General features: G+C 35.3%; 1 protein-coding gene across 4 annotated transcripts in view; it reads left to right on the top strand.

Moving 5' to 3' along the window:
* The window catches only part of LOC101743517 (biotin--protein ligase), a 23,486-nt gene extending 5,617 nt beyond the window's left edge, over window positions 1–17,869 (top strand). For 2 of the 4 annotated variants that reach the window (XM_062669406.1, XM_062669407.1), the window contains exons 6-19: window positions 1,810–2,066; window positions 2,234–2,387; window positions 2,506–3,283; window positions 6,035–6,230; window positions 6,513–6,637; window positions 6,722–6,748; window positions 8,287–8,419; window positions 8,720–8,896; window positions 11,286–11,474; window positions 11,815–12,000; window positions 13,473–13,579; window positions 13,790–13,890; window positions 14,128–14,344; window positions 14,887–17,869. In XM_062669406.1, coding sequence (XP_062525390.1) covers window positions 1,810–2,066; window positions 2,234–2,387; window positions 2,506–3,283; window positions 6,035–6,230; window positions 6,513–6,637; window positions 6,722–6,748; window positions 8,287–8,419; window positions 8,720–8,896; window positions 11,286–11,474; window positions 11,815–12,000; window positions 13,473–13,579; window positions 13,790–13,890; window positions 14,128–14,344; window positions 14,887–15,061 — 2,822 coding nt within the window. In that variant the 3' untranslated portion in view covers window positions 15,062–17,869. Of the gene's footprint in view, window positions 1–1,132; window positions 1,632–1,809; window positions 2,067–2,233; window positions 2,388–2,505; window positions 3,284–6,034; window positions 6,231–6,512; window positions 6,638–6,721; window positions 6,749–8,286; window positions 8,420–8,719; window positions 8,897–11,285; window positions 11,475–11,814; window positions 12,001–13,472; window positions 13,580–13,789; window positions 13,891–14,127; window positions 14,345–14,886 lie in introns of those variants that run through there. The other 2 variants (XM_062669405.1, XM_012694882.4) reach the window with 2 other exon arrangements.

Below are 17,869 nucleotides of genomic sequence, written 5' to 3'. Positions count from 1 at the left end.
CCAGGTCATAAAATCCTTTATAAAAAACAAAAAAAAGGACTTTTTGGCGGGAACGCGAGGAGTATAGTTGTGTGATTTGTTTTATTTGTCTATTTAGTGTTTCTTTAGGTTTAAATGTGTAATAACGGTGGTTTATTAACTATTTAATATCTGTGAAAGTGCAAAAATGTGGGAAATTGAAACAAAGTCGCTGGACGGGATCCTCCAAAAAGTCCACTGAAAATTTTTCAGTAAATCACCACCATTTTACTGAGATATATTATATTATTGATATGTTTCAGTCCATATCGTCTCATTTCAATTAATTTTATCCCAGTTGATTAATGTCTCAAATTAATCATCTTCATTTCATTTTATTTCACTTCATTTTAGCATTTTTCGTAATAATAAGAATATACATTAAAATAAGACATGATCTAAAAATTTTAGTTACCAGGTCATAAAATCCCTTAAAAAAAATTGTAGACATAGATTATACACTTAAGGCAGATTTATATTGAGTCAGCAACTAATGTCAGTCGCTGCCGCTTTATTGTACAGTGACCACGCTGCGTTGCACCACATCACAAAATGACGCGAAAAGCAAACGACACGGCGAACTTAAAGATTATTTCAACAATGCCGCAATAATGAATGCTTGTGAATGAATAAATCACAAAATTATAGAAATAAAGAAATGCGCGCAACAGCGTTACAGAATATTGGCTGGCAAGGCGTCTCTCATAAATCTGTCTTGACGCTGAATAGAGCTTGATAACTTCATTAGCAAATCATCAGTCTTTTGGCGTCATTGTCAAAGCCAGTTTGTATTCCCCAGAATTTTCAATTCTCAACTGGGTTAACAACAGAGCTGAGCCTCCAGTATGATCGCTGTCACCTATACATTCTCTTACCCAAATTCGCTTCTTTTTAGATATTTCTTTTAACATACCAGTTAGTTCTTGCATCATTACAAAGGTACATTTTCGCAACAAATTATTAACTCTGATTTTTCGCTGTTTTCGAGAATTCATTTTTCCACACTGACTACGAACGTGTGTACACCATAAGAAATATCCTCGACTACTGACGAAATACTGACTGCGTATTTATACTGCGTATTTATGCGTATGGGTCAGTTTTCAGCGCCAGCACTGACGTTAGTTACTGACTTATTATAAATCTGCCTTTAAGTTGTGGATAGGTAATAAGTGCCTGCCAGTAGTATGTACATTAAAACTTAAATAATTAAATAATTTGTAAATTAACTAAAAAAATTGTGAAATATGTGTATAAATATAATAAATAACAAAAGCTATATCGTGTTGGAGAAAAATTGCATGTGTTCATATAGCTTTACATAGTTTATCAAAGAAGTACAACACACTGCAGTGGTGGACTTTAGAATCAATAACTCTTTTAATGAACCTTATTTTTTGGCAACATGCAAGTGAGCTATTATCCATATAACTCGAAGAACTAATAAATATTTGTTGGATTCGGGTTGTCTATCATAATGCTCTTCACGCCAATTTATATTGCTATGACTTTTATAAAAACTTGGAGAATTCGCTCATTCAGAGCTCGTCTACTGGAATTCTTGAGTGGAAACACTAGCGTTGCATTTTGTAAAGTGCCTGAAAATGCAGCAGGTAAACATTAACGAACTTATTCTTAAATATATTATTATTTAATGATACTTACAATAGGTTACATAAATATTCAAAATACATTTATATTATTTACACTTAAAATTTATATATAATTACTATTGAATTTATCCACCAATTCTACTTATTTAATCAACAAAAATATTATTTTACATTACAGAAACTCCAACACTCAGTTCAAAACTCTGCACCAATCCTAAAAATGCATATCTTTGTGACCTTCTTGATTACACAAATAAAACACGAATATGCAGTATGAAACCAACACAGTGCATTGAAATCAGTGATTGGGTAACTTGTTCTGGAGGTATGCCACTTGGATCCAGTGATCAGTCTCCAGTGACTGATTTAGATGTTGACATCCTTTTTGAATGTGAAATGGATCCTCATGAAGATAGCAGTCCAAATGTTACAACTGTAAGATTAAAATAATATTATACCAGTTTAGTTATAAAATATTATTATGTATAAATTACATTATAATTGATACTTTATATTGAATACTTTAGAATTTTAAATCAAATATGCACCTATTAATTACAATATAAACTGAAATATTAATTCCTTCTCATTCAATTTTCTAGTTAGAGTCAATGGGACAACCTATTGCTTGGAAGGCTGGATCTCATCTGGCCATAGTCCTAAAAACTAACATTGAGCATCTCTCTGTGATTGGATTTCAATTTGTTGGTGGAGAATTTGTGATAGATCATAACTTGCCAGTTGTTAGGATACAAAGTAAGTTAATTATATCTTCATAAGAAAATTTTAAACCTATTTAAAAAAAATCACAATAATACAAAATAATGCAACAAATTTTTGTGATACCTAAAATGTATAAAAATTTATGTTTTAGCCGTGCAAATATGTGGAGACCCTAATAAAGCTGTAGATGCATCAATGAGAAGCTTAAGAACTGACATTCAGAACAATCTTAAGAATCCCTTAGAGTTTCAGTGGTCGGTCCATGCAGCATTACTAAGGAAACTATCAAAAGTTGTTGACATAAAGTCTGAAGTTAGATCCACCACAGCTCAAATGAATGGGAGTTATGATTCACTGCAAGAAACCACATCACTCAGTAGAAGAAGTGTCACTTTGGCCGATGTCAGTGTCAACACTGGCAGGTCACTTTCCGCTGAAGATGACACTGACGGAGATATAGTAGAAAAAAGTTCTGATATCATTCAAAGTGAAGAAAAACCTATAGAGCAAATAGAGACTATACGAGTAGACACAAAAACAGATGACAAAGATGTGGTTCTGGAGAATGTAACTGTTGAGATTCAACATAATATTACTCCAAAGAAGTCCAGCTTAAAACTAGACCTCAAGAAAGGAACAAGCCAACTATCCACATCGTTACTAAACATATCAAGTCAAATCAAATCAGTGACAACTCATAAAAGGATAGTCAGTACTACTGGACCAAGAAAAGTAATTCCTTTAGAATCTACTTCAAAAGTTAAAGATGAACATAAGCCTAGCTCATCACAGCAGAGCACTCCAAAGTCTGCAAAAACTTCCCGTCCATTAGTAAATACTAAATCACCAAATGTATTGGTTTATTCTGATAGTTTAGTTGCTAGAGATAATTTAGAAGCGTCATTGAAAAAAGTTTTGGACTGCGATAGGTGAGTGTGAGTGTCTTCATCTTTATTATAATAGAAGAGCTTTGTAAGTAGCAGCAACTGACATGCTTTGCTGCTTGCTCAGGTATCAAAATTCAGTTCTGCCTGCCTTATGTCCATGAGTATAAACCTGTTTTAAACTTAACCTTTACTATGGGTTAAATAGTCTCTAAAGTTTACTAATAACAAGCAGCTATAAGAGATTTTAGAATTATCTCTAAATAGTAATTATTATTCTTAATCAATAATATTTTTTTCTTGCAATAAAACTAACAATCGCTCACTATCATATAATCCTATAAATCAAACTAACAATAAAATAAACAAACCAATATATTTATACACCATGTAGACAAATGGGTGCTAATTTGAAGCAACAAATACTATAGTTTACCAGGTTTGTGATAAACTCAAAATTTCAAAAATACAATGTTCATATATTATAAATTAATAAACTTTAATTTTTCTTTCATATTTAGGTGAATACAACTATACAACCTAGAAAACTAATAAATAATGGACATGCCTTACTCCTTTAGCTTAGTCGATTTTAAGCGTTCATATTTCATTATAGTCATTGTTACACCTATTCATGCTTGGTTACTTTACCTTTGTAAAAAAGAGAGCAGAGTTGATACTTACACAATAAACATATTATTATATAATATGTATATACATTTAACATAAATTTACATAATTTATTTAATGCTTAAAAATAAATATATTTTTCACTAGATCTTGAGTAGTCACTGTCGCTTATAGACTTTGGCAATACTAGGCACAGCCTAGTCCTTTCTGACTGCTGAAAATTGTTTGAGATGGAGATGTAATAGTGCTCCGAATACACCATTTAGGGGAGTTCATTAATACACAATACATATAAGAAGCAATTAAATATATTTAACTTTTTTTTTTTTTTATTGCTTAGATGGGTGGACGAGCTCACAGCACACCTGGTGTTAAGTGGTTACTGGAGCCCATAGACATCTACAACGTAAATGCGCCACCCACCATGAGATATAAGTTCTAAGGTCTCAGTATAGTTACAACGGCTACCCCACCCTTCGAACCGAAACGCATTACTGCTTCACGGCGGAAATAGGCGGGGTGGTGGTACCTACCCGTGCGGACTCCCAAGAGGTCCTACCACCAGTGATTACGCAAATTATAATTTTGCGGGTTTGATTTTTATTACACGATGTTATTCCTTCACCGTGGAAGTCAATCGTGAACATTTCTTGAGTACGTATTTCATTAGAAAAATTGGTACCCGCCTGCGGGATTCGAACACCGGTGCATCGCTACACACAAATGCACCGGACGTCTTATCCTTTAGGCCACGACGACTTCAAAACTGAAAAAGATTATTGAAATTATCCGATTTACAAGACATAGTGCTAGTTGCATTTATTAAAACACCCCTTTTGGTTCTATTGGATTTTATTTTTGATATTACTTTAGCAGACAGGCTTATTACCGATGAGTCCGGTCATCGTTCTTGTCGATCCCGTCGCTTGCGACGAAGGGTTAGGCGAGTAAATTAATCCACAGACACAGCCCACTGAGTTTCTCGCCGGATTTTCTCAATGGGTCGCGTTTCCAATACGGTGGTAGATTCTGTGAAGCACTGCTCTTGCTAGGGCTAGTGTTAGCAACGTCCTCAGGTTAGAACCCCGTGAGCTCACCTTCTTGTTCTGTGAAATACTGTGAATCTAGTATAACTAATGTGACCATACGTCCCGCTTTGGGCGGGATTGTCCCGTTTTCAGGCTGTCCGCCCAGCTGTCCCCAACGAGAACAAAATTGTCCCGTTTTCATTTATCTGTTGTGCATGTGTTTATTAGAAACTTACCGAATACTTAACCCAAATCCATATTGTATTAGAAAATACATACTAAAGTAACTCTAATTTTGCTGTAGTAAACGTAGTTTTTTGTTGCGAAATTATTTATAAATATTATTTTAAGGGCAATTTGGCGTAAGAATTTAAATGTCAGTGAGGGTAAGATACCATAATAATTTATTTCAAGTCTTTTTTAAACCCTTTTTTTTTAATTTTGCACTTAAATATTACATCTTACCCCGACGTACCCTACATATGTATTTATTTATATATGAAATTTCGTAGACGTCCCGCTTTGACACGAAAAAAAAAGATGACGTTAAGTATAACCCCTCGAGGTTACAAGAACAGGCAGGAAAAAAACCGATAAGTAGAAATAACCCATATTCAATTAATCATAGTTATATTTTGGGTGCTTATCTATATATTAATACGTGAAGCTAAAACTTTGAACCCTTTTTATGAAAATTGCGCGGACGGAGAAAAATGAAATTTCCATAGAGAATATAGAGGAGTGCAGAATACTAATATGTTTTTTTAATTATGTATTAATAATACATTAAATAAATAAATAAAATATTACACACACTACCATGTATTTGACACACACACACATTTATACATACTCTTTGTTTACTGTCAATCTTTTATTAATGAGTCTGTGGTCAAATTGAGAATAGGTTAATATTGTTTACCTTTAATATTATTTATCTTTAATATTATTTATCTATAGTGTAGTCTTGGCGAAATCTGTGACTATAGAAGTCTAATAGTCTTTGACAATAGAACCATCATAATGTTCTCAAACTTATAATTTCAATTAATTATAGTTGAATTTTGACTACTGCGGGACCACTAGTAGTCTTTAAATGTGTCGAATTAGTAGGATTGAAGGTCGGGTGTGTTCACAGGTACACGGTGCAGAGCGTGTCCCGGGCGGCGCTGGAGGCGGGCGCGTGGCGGGGGCGCGCGGCGCTGGTGGCGGTGGCGGGGTGCGCGGGGCGGGGCGCGGCGCTGCTGCTGGCGCACCTGCTCGACGGCGGCAGACTGCTCGCGCTCTGCTCAGACCTGCTGCACTCAGTACTTCCCTACTACAAGACTGCCGAGGTCTGAAACACTTGCGTTTATTAAAAAAAAAAAAAAAATATTGCCCATGTTGGCAGACGAGCACACGGGGGGTCTTGGGCATGACGTGGGATAGAACAGACTGCCCAAGACCGATATAAATGGAAAAATTTGATTCGAGCCCTACACCCCAGCAGAGGGTAATAGGAAAGCATGATGATGATGATGATGATGAATTATTATCAAACTGGGATAAATGAATGCTTCACTGCAGAAATATTTCGTTAAGACGACAGTAATCTATACTAATAAACCACTTTATAGGTACGAGAAAACGAAATAGTTCAGTTCACATACGACAAATGGAAGTCCGTCAAAATGAAACATCACATATTCTGTTACCAAGCCTCGCCTGCAAAGAAACAGTTCTCCACAGAAAGTGATAGACAGTAAGTTTTTTTTTTAAATCTTTATTTCCCTTTCTTTTAAACACTGTCCTCTTCTCTTGCTGATCATGATCTTGCTGTTCACAGAGCAAGTCAGGAAAATAATATGACTCGGTATGCAAATCTTTTAACTATTTCTGCAATTTTCTGTTCTTCATTTCATAGGTGTTCTTTTTTTTTGTGAAATTTTGAACTACATACTTCCATTGTCAAAACAAAACATTGTTTTTTTGGTAAAAATAATATATATATTCTAATTTCATGCAGTACTGTAGAAACTTAAGAATCTTAACATATTATGTTCAAATTGTATTTAAAACAAAAAATCATAGCATGCTCATTAGTAGCTAGAGAATCGAATATTTTACTACCAAAACTAGATCTAACTAGTCTAATATTGAAACATATTTCTTAAACATATAACACTAATTCAGTTAATCTTTTCACATTTCACATCACAATTTTATTAAAAATACATATTTGATTTGTAATCGTAGTGAAATATAATTAATCAGATTAAATAATTATACATTAAAAGTACCCAATATAAATGTCGGAGAGTTCATTTTGGATTGCTAAGCTGCTGTAGTAAGTAACTGAAATGTATGGAATTACATAATTTATTATAATTAGTTTTCTTCTCACATACTAATTATGTAGTGAGGTGTAAAGTGACTATTCCTAGACCCGATAAGGGGATTTACTTATTTAGCCAGAGAGCAATATTCATTTGTTAAAACATTTTCGCTTTGTTTTTTTATTACTGCTAATGATATAAACTGTAACATTGCTAATTTAAAATAGTAATGTGTTCTTTGATTAATAATAGTACTATTATAATATATTATGTGTAATATATGTATTTATTGATATCTAAGAACGACAAAGTTTTGCTTTAGTAAGCTACAAAAGATAAAATTTAGCTGATTGCTAGTTTCCTATGATCAATGGTAAGGGCACGCTTACAAAAAACGAGACAGCTAATCCTTAATCAAATTTGTATGGCGTGTAGTTAAAAAATGTGAGTCATGTTTCCTTGCACCATGTATATATGAATGTATACATGGTGCAAGGAAAATGTAAATGTAAATATGATAAATATTAATGAAGCATGCTTCCCATTGATCGTAATGACATCATCGGAAGGCCTTTAGGAGACTTTAAAAAAAAGGTCCGCCTGCAACTTGGTGCACGTGAATGAAGTGAAACTTCTTTTTCGATGTTTGTAGTATTATGGTTTTCTTCATTTTTCATCCTTAAATCAGATTGCTCTTTGTAATAGGGAATGCTGTGTATAAGAGATGCGACATCTTCAATATTTAATATATATTTTAAAGTATAGATAGAAAAATAAATATATATATTTTTTTTAAATACTTCATTAAAATATTGGACGCTATTTGTTGCTAACGCTCGCGCTGGCCTGTAACAGCTACGTACATGCGTTCGAGTGCCACGCATTCACTCTCGGTTTCGTTAAACGTTTAAGGCAACCTTGTTGGAAGTCGCATTAGAAGTTTCACTTCAAAAATCTCCCAAATATTTGTTAATTATTTGGCATTGCTGAAGTCCATGGGCGACGGTAACCACTCTGGGCCGTATGCTCGTCTGCCTGCAAAGGCAATAAAAATAATAATATTAATAATAAACAGGCCTTCTAAATATACCGGCCACCCTGGGCACGAGTTGGACATACAAGTGTTAGCGTCGGAAGAGACTTGGCGCACACCGTCATTGCTACAGGCCACCGATTTGACTAATAGTGGAATTGCTATATTTTCACAGGTATGTATGTCAATAACTCAAAATTCCATTTTCGAATTTCAAATCTATATCTATACTAATATATAAATCTACAGTGGTTTTTACGGATGTTCCGTTATAACTACTGAATCATGCATCCGATTGACTTGAAACTTGGTATCCGTGTAGAAAATACATGTACTTAATGGATAGGCTAATATTTATATGAGCGTTGGACTCCTTAATAATAATGATAATAAATAATAAGCGGGCGAGTACGGCTCGTAACTAATATGTTTCTAATAATATATAAATTTCAAATGTTGTTGTTTAAATTTCAAGATTCATTTAGAAGCGGATCCAAGCGACTATTTGGGTGACGAAGCAGCCGAAAGTAACGTAGCTCGTTTGGGGATATTGCACAAGATATGCGGAGAGATTCTAGGTTTGCACGTAAGAGATCCGGCGGAATTCAAACAAGTCGAATACACCAGAGGATTTTTCCTCGGGAACCATGTTGTGAGTACCTACATTATGATCTCTTAACATTTGTGCATCACCATTTTTTTAGAAATCGCTGGAATTCTCAACTATAGACTTGTTTTGAGCGTAAACTTTCGAATGAAACATATAGGCAGAATGATGGATATGTCTAGAAGAGTTTGTGTCGAGTAATGTATTTTGAATTAATTAGTCCTTTTGTCGTATAATAGATCATGTAACAGACAAACGAAAGGCAATTCACGAGGCTTCATAGAAACACCGTCATTTGGATTAGTGCTAACAAATCATCTAATTTGACTGAATTCACTCCCTTTGCCGATTTCACGACACTTTGTTTATCTTTGAATAACCAAACGAAACGCAAATATATATACATACAACTACCGTCTATATTCCGTAATTGAAAACTAAATAAAATATGGAAAAAATAGTTGTCTTTCCATACATATACATATTGAGGTGTGAAAGGGCTAGTTATTTGGTTTAAGCGACATTTTTGCGACTTTACAACAGTCATTTAAAGTTCAAAATTCGGAAAAAAATCATAACAAAAAAAATTCTTCAGATATTTGAATAGCGTTAAAATGATTGAAGGTCAATTAAAAATATCGGACTGTTGATGCTGATACCAAATGAAACGGACCTTTAATTATAAATATAAATGTCGCGTATTAAGCAAAATGTCGGTTAAACCAAATAATATTTCACCCCCCGATATAATTAATATACATACATATAATCAGTAAATAAAAAATTACAACTTTAATTGAAATTCATATTTGCTAAGTAACTATTTTTAGAAGTAATGCACAATTGCTTTTGTCCATTATTTCTAAAGTCTAATTTACAAACTGCTAATTTCGAGTAGCAATACGCGTTATCGATCGTTTATTGTCTTATAACCACAAAACATTCAAATTCAGCAATAAATTTTAACGTAAATATTAATGAACAAATGACAAAGTGCCTTGAACGGTACGAGTTTAACCACAAATGACGTAGCGGGTGTTGTTGTGTAGGGGGCGTGGCCGTCGTCGGGCGCCGGCCACTTGACGGTGTGATGGGTGAGAACACCGCTCGCACGTCGCTCTTTTAACGCTATAAGTGTCGCTTGCTTCTCACTGGAGATTCCAACATTAAATTCATCTAAATGTCAGTCTAAGTTGATAATAAACAAATTGTAAAACTGCACATCGGGGTAATACAACCATACTGACCGGATAATTGTTATTTTTTATTTTTTTATTGCACAGATGGGTGGACACGTATGGGTGGAAGTGGTTACTGGAGCCCATAGACAACTATAACTTAAATGTGCCACCCACCTTGAGATATAAGTTCTAAGGTCTCAAGTATAGTTACAACGGCTGCCCCACCCTTCAAACTGAAACGCATTACTGTTTCACGGCAGAAATAGGCAGGGTGGTGGTACCTACCCGTGCGGCCTCATAACACGCCCTATCACCAGTAATAAAGCAAATTATAATTGTTTGCGGGTTTGATTTTTATTACACGATGTTATTCTTTTACCGTGGAAGTCATTTGGGAATATTCGTTACGTATGATTTTCATCAGAAAGTTTGGTATTCGCCTTAAATTTGATATTAGATCCGTTTTATTCTTTAGGCCACATTTAAGACATTTATAATATAAAAATATATCATACACATATAGGTTTTGAATATACGTAAATTTCATTAATTTCGTTGGAATCTTCACATGAGTGAATCATTTTTGGGCTATTATTATTAATCGTTACACTTTAACAAATAAAAGGTAGAAAACTGCACATTAATTGGGTTTACGGCTAATGATGTGGAGAAAGCTTTGCATTTAAATTATTGCACAAATAGTCTATCGTTGTTTTGTGATTAGTGAGTTATTATGAAATCAGTAAAACGTTATGAAAATTATATTTTTGACATTGGCTTTGCAATCTTTTGGAGGACAGTATGTTAGTCGATCGACGGTAGATTAAATTTTTGATACAAATACATTTTGTCGGCGACGAGATCGGCACGAAATTATAATAAAAGTTGACTATCATAAAAGGTTTTATTTTTAATTAATTTAATAAAATAAATTTATTATTATTTTCAACTGATATAATCTGTAAACTGTCATTGGAATTTATGATAATATATTTAGGATATTTATCGTTTTTTTCGAAATACTACTAAAATACTATTTTAACTGTAACTGAATTTGGCTGTTACTAAAATTAAATAAAGTTCGTGTTGCATGTAAACTAAAATCAGAATATATTTTGTTTTAATTTGTTTTTTTTTTGTGACAATAAACACCCTATCTAATCTTATTAAATTGTGATGCTCTGTTTTTATCTTCGAATATGTTGAACGGTTGATGATGACATCTGACGATTATTGACATGTGGCATTGACAGCACAAGTTGTCGCAAGTGGAGCGCTGGTGTCCGGCGGTGGACGGCGGCGCCCGCGTTCAGCAGTTGGGGGATCTCGAGGTGCAGTGGTGCTTGAGAGGGGAAGCGCCCAGGGAACCCCCCTCGGAAAATTTCTTGCCAGTCCACGTCTACGAATGTCCCGAAAACTTCTCCACCGTCGAGTACTTTGACGTAAGTTAATAATGTTATTAACTCTGCAGTATTCTTAACACTGATCATACCAATACGTAATGGTACCTATTCGTACTGGTGGTAGGACCTCTTGAGAGTCCGCACGGGTAGGTACCACCGCCCTGCCCATTTCTGCCGTGAAGCAGTAATGCGTTTCAGTTTTAAGGGTGGGGCAGCCATTGTCACTATACTGAGATCTTAGAACTTATATCTCAGGGTGGGTGCATTTTCGTTGTAGATGTCCATGGGCTGCAGTAACCACTTAACACCAGGTGGGCTGTGAGCTCATCCACCCATCTAAGCAATAGAAAAAAATAAAAATAATAATATTGTATTTCAGAATCTGAGTAGCCGGTGCGTGGGTCGGCTGGTGGTGTACGCGGAGGTGATGTCGTCCACGATGCGCGTGACGTCACAGCCGCTCGCGCACGGCGCGGGGGCGGTGGCGGGGAGGCAGGCCGCCGCGCGGGGCAGGGGGGGGAACACCTGGCTGTCACCGCTCGGACAGGCCTCCATATCCGTGCAGGTTACGTCTACTCAACTTTCCCAATTAGGAATTCCTTTAGTGCCTTTTTGAGGGTCGAAAGACCGTGAGTTCACCTACCCTTTAAAACGTGGGGTAGCAAGAGGGCGTGTAAATAGCCCTCCTGCGGCGGGAGCATATAAAGCGGGGGTAGAAAGGCGTATAAATAGCCGTCCTAAGCGGTATGTGACAAATATTCGTCACTTATAATTGGCGGAGCGGTAAAACTATATTGCGGTAAATAAAAAGCTAGTAACTAGACTAAAGATATAAAACTAAATACATATAAGCGAGCGGGCGGGCGAATGATCACACTGAAGCAGCAATAAAATGGCAATAAATTAAAGGAACTTGCACTCACCTGTAAACCTTGCCAGTGACTGTGGTGCGGGGGGGGGTGACGAAGCTCACGTAGCTTTTACGTAGGTACATGCACTACACTGCCGCCAACTAGGCAGCTAACGGTGAAGCGTTATCGACCGGAAGTTAGAACCACGCTTTGGATAGTCTCGGTAATTAGTAACTAACAAATTCCAAAGGTGGCGCCATCCCAATAATTCACTACGCCTACTATTACTACTCCCGCGCGCAACCAACACGTTTACTGCGTTATGCGGTTTAAAAAGCCCCATGAGCGACTATCACCTCCTATGCCATACTATGCTATGGGTGTATACATAAACGGACTTTTGTGAGGCCTATAATGTCTCAGCCACACTATAAAGAAGTCCAATCTTGCCTCAAAAATACCTCATGTGCGCTGCCTGAAAGTCCCTCAAAAACTATCCCTCAGGCAGAGTGCTAAACGCAGGATTCCTTCACAGTCGTAGCGGAATATTATAAATCTGCTTTTATGAGTACATGAGTCATCATCATTCATCATTAACCTGCCCTTCTCCCAGTCACGTGGGGTCGGCGCTATATGTTTTCTCCTTCCATAATCCTCTATTATATATAATTTCTTCGCTCGTTCCATTAATTCATTTTTTCTTAGATCTACCTCTTCCTCTAAAGTCTTCCAAATTCACAGTTAAAACTCTCTTACCAACGTCATTGTCATTGCGTCTCATCACATGTCCATACCATCCCAAATGGTTACTGGTGGTAGGACCTCTTGTGAGTCCGCACGGGTGGGTACCACCACCCTGCCTATTTCTGCCGTGAAGCAGTAATGCGTTTCGGTTTGAAGGGTGGGCAGCCGTTGTAACTATACTTGAGACCTTAGAACTTATATCTCAAGGTGGGCGGCGCGTTTACGTTGTAGATGTCTATGGGCTCCAGTAACCACTTAACACCAGGTGGGCTGTGAGCTCGTCTACCCATCTAAGCAATAAAACAAAAAAACAAAAAAAAAATGCATTCCGTACATGAGTACATTCTGTGACTGACAGTGTACATGAGTGATTATTAAACTATCCATAACTATATTACATATTAATTTTCATGGCTTTGCTGAATTTAATTTTCGTCTACAGATATGGCACAAGATGTCTCCGTCGACGCCGCTGGTACAGCACGCGGCCGCCCTCGCAGCGGTACAAGCCATACGATGCCAACCGAACTACGAAAACTTAGACATTAGGTATTATCTTAGAATCAATCCCTATTATTTCGAACTACCCTCAAATATAATACACGAAAACAAAAACAATAAATCGAATCGCGTTCAAATAAAGGGTTTCTAAATACAAATGTTTTACGTTCTAGCTGGTTGATCGATGTGGGCACAAAAAAGTTTATCATGTTAAAACGAATTATAATCCTAATTGTTTTTAATTCAATATCTTTCTAGGATAAAATGGCCTAATGACATCTACTACGGCCGGGATGTCAAAATAGGCGGCACCATCACCACAGCGAACTGCATGGGCGATGACGTCATCCTCAACATAGGTATCGAAAGCTGATCTGAACAAAACAAACACACAATCGAACATACAAATTATTATATTATAAATTGAGTTAAAACTTATCCTATCTCTTAAGTCGAACCAGATTACACATAGTGTGCGAAGTTTCATTAAAATTGGTTAAATAACTTAAAAGTTCATCGCGGACAAACATTGTGACACGATTAGTTTTTTTATAAACAACGTGAATAATCTTGAATATACATTCGAAATTCCCCAGGGACCGGTGTGAACATATCAAACAAGGTGCCGACGACGTGCGTTAACGACATCATCGAGGAGTACAACGAGGCGCACGGCGCGGCCCTGGCCCCCATGTCCATAGAGAAGTTCCTAGCGCGCTACTGCACCCAGTTGGAGCGGACCTTGGACCAGCTGGCGGCCGATGCGGGCATCGAGGCCTTCTTGCGGCTGTACTACGAGTACTGGCTTCACACGTGGGTTGCTTAACGTTTTAATGTCTCTGTCTGTCTGTTCTAATTTCCGGATGGACCGATATTGACGGGACAGGAAAATAAGTTCATGCTATAACAAGTATCTTACGGAACCGCGTTTAAATTTTTTATTTTTTATTACCGGAGCCTTTAGACGTTTAAAATGTAAATACCGCCACCTACCTTGAAATATAAGTTCTAAGGTCTGAGTATAGTTACAACGGCTGCCCTGAAACAGAAACGCATTACTGCTGCACGACAGAAATAGGCAAGCCGGTGATACTTACACTACTTACCCGTGCGGACTCACTAGAGGCCCTACCGCCAGTAAATTATGATTATTATATTGTTAAAATTAAATACAATTACAAAAATTATCTCAAATCTCGTTGTAGGCGGGCTACATTTAAGTGATTTTCAATTTTGTAATAAACTATTTAAAAAAACCGGATAGCTTTTAAGAGAATATTAAATAAAATATAAAATTGTTTAAATTTAGAATTAGATTTTGAATTTAAAATGATCTATATGAATTTTTTTTACAGCGGGGAAGAGATCCGCGTGCATACCGACGACGGCTCAAGCCCTGTCGTGGGCACCGTCATTGGTGTGGACGAGGCGGGTTGGCTGCTGGTCAACACCGCGGCCGGCGAGACCAAGCTCGCCCCCGACGGGAACACGTTTGACATGATGAGCGGCCTGATAGCTCCTAGACTGTAACTGCAACAGTGCTGCCATCTAGGCACCGCGATAAACACTATAAATTAGGACTGGAGTTTTAGTGCGGAAACTACTATTCGAAATACGAATAGAAAGACATAATGCGTAATTTAGTGTTGTGCAATTTTGGGGTCAGTCGACGAATTGTATTTATTTAATATTCATTGATATTAATAATTATATAATTCAATGATAATTGCATTTATATTTAGATTGTTTTCTTATCTATAGATGTAACAGTCTTGTTTCTAGTCGGTGAAACTGTTGATGCTATGCAGCATTGAATCATTAACTACTACCTTATTCATTTACACGCATTTTCTGTATGTTTTCGCGTATATTAATATATACACGCTTATGACGTCTATGAAAAATTGATATTTTGTGTTTAGTTATCGTATGCCTTACTGAACAAATATATGGAGAATTTCAATCGACTTGATAATTCATTCACAAAATTTAACTTAATCAAACATAATTTGTTTCCTTAATCATGGTCTACTACTAATCAGGTCTATACTTCGAAATTACATTAAAACTTGACGAAAATTATCCACATAAGTCTCAACAAGTTGTTTGATGTTCGATATTTATTAGAAAAAAAAAAATAGAAAGTATATTCTTTAGAATCTAGTTAAAACGTAAATAAGGCCGCCCACACTCTACGAGTTACTAGAATACTGCGTTATTAGCCATATTATGTAATAAATAGATCAACATATAAACTTTACAAGTGCTAATGATAAAATCATAGAAATAGATAAAATCGTAGAACGCAAAGAGTAGAAAAAAATGTTCCATAGGGTTAAATAATATTTATTAATAAGTATAATTCACAATGATTCACATTGAATAACAGATCTTTTCGTTTTTATATAATAATAATAATTTCAGGTAACCATAGAAATGATTAATTTTAATACTAAAAGAAAAATTTGGATTCTACTATAATTAAGCATCATTGATAATGCGAAACATTAGTATCCAAATAATTACAAATGGAAGAAATCTTTAAAATGCATTTTAGTTCCTATTTATATATTATGTGCTTGTGTTAACATTTGAGAAGCACAGTTGTTGTTAATGTGAATAGAAACTGCCTTTATCACTGAACTGAACAAAAGCCGCATCACTGCCGGGAACTATCCGAGACATTACACGTGCGTCTGAATTATTTGACGAATACGTATAGTTGTTTAGTGAATAGTCAATTAAATTGCGTTCAACGAACGACGATTTGCACAATTTTTGATTTTGTCTCTGTCTAATCATTATGTAAAGGCAACGCAATTTGGAAGGGTAATGGTGAATTTGAGAACAAAAATTATAAATGGTCTATATATAATTCTTTTAAAGCATTTTCGTGCATTTAAATATGTATAATGTATGACATAAAATTTGTTGGCAGTTAGCTTAGTTCTGCATTTGGTATTGTTGAGGTCTATGAGCGACTGTAATCACTCATCTTCAGATGGGCCGTATACTCGTCTGCTTACAAGGACAATACAAAAAAAAAACAAGAAATCAATAATAATTAATACCAAACCAGTGGATCTCTAAGTTACGAACGATTCATATAAAGAAGGCGCGAAATATTTTTTACAGTTTCGAAAACCAATCCATTAATGATTAATTGCTTATACTACAATGAAACAATAATTTCATATCACACAATATTGATAATTTATTATAATTAATGGTAATTGCCTAATATCAAGGGACGTTTGTGTTGATAGTGATGATGTTTATGTGTTTATCTAAAATATTGAATTAGGTCAAGTTTTATCTGAAATTTGACCGAAGGTTAAATTGTGATTACATATAATATTTTCTTGTATCAAAATGTGCCTAAACATCCGGATTTTGTCATTGTTTAATATAAATTTAGGATGCTTTTGCATTTTATAATGTATCTGTATTATTATTATCTAAATTTTAATAGTATCAAATAATATCTTGTAGATGAAATTTTAATAATACTATACATAAGAATTGTTATAAAAAAAATAATTGATTATTGATTATTAAAAATGGAATATTTTGTACACCCTGTGTTGTGTGGTGTATCAAAACCGTTTTAGTCCGTGAAGCTAGTCTATGGACTTTTGTTCAAGAAAAAAAAATCTGTTTTAGCTGACAAGTTTGTAATGTACAGGTTGGACCGATCCTACAATTTTGTGTCTTGTAGTGTTGGAAGTATTGTAAGGGGTCGGTAGGTACCTCCTGCTGCCCAGTACTTGTGTATTATTGACTTGACTGAGACCTGATATAAGGTCTCGAAGGGGGTGGCTGCAATCACGCTGTGGTAAGAATAAATCCCCGTAAACACTTAATATCAGGTGGATAGCGAGTTGGACCACCCGTTTACGCAATAAAATGGAAAATAATCAAATAAAATAATAAAAAGACATTCCGTTAACTAGAGTAGCAAAATCGTATCTGTATAAAATATAATCGATCCTTAAAATTACGCTACGTTAATTTTTATTACCAAATAAATTTATATATATTTCAATATTTTTATCTTTAAAAACAATAAAAATTTCAGTTTTCATACTGAGAAAACTTACAAAACTGTTATTATTATAGCATAAACTTTTAACTTCAATTTTGAAATTCTTAAAAAGTATAAAACTATGATACGATAATTGTTATTATTATTTGAATTTTAGAAGATCTTGTTCTAGTCATTTCGCTGTTGTCACGTGGTTAATATGATTAGTCGTTGTATATTTAGATTTAAGCTGTTGTACTTCTTGTTACATTTTCTGGTTGTATTCTCACGAAATAAAAGAATCTTTAAACAAA

Source organism: Bombyx mori, chromosome 7 (assembly GCF_030269925.1).
Source record: "Bombyx mori chromosome 7, ASM3026992v2".
Classification (NCBI taxonomy): Eukaryota; Metazoa; Arthropoda; class Insecta; order Lepidoptera; family Bombycidae; genus Bombyx; species Bombyx mori.
This window is presented reverse-complemented; position numbering and strand designations above follow the sequence as displayed.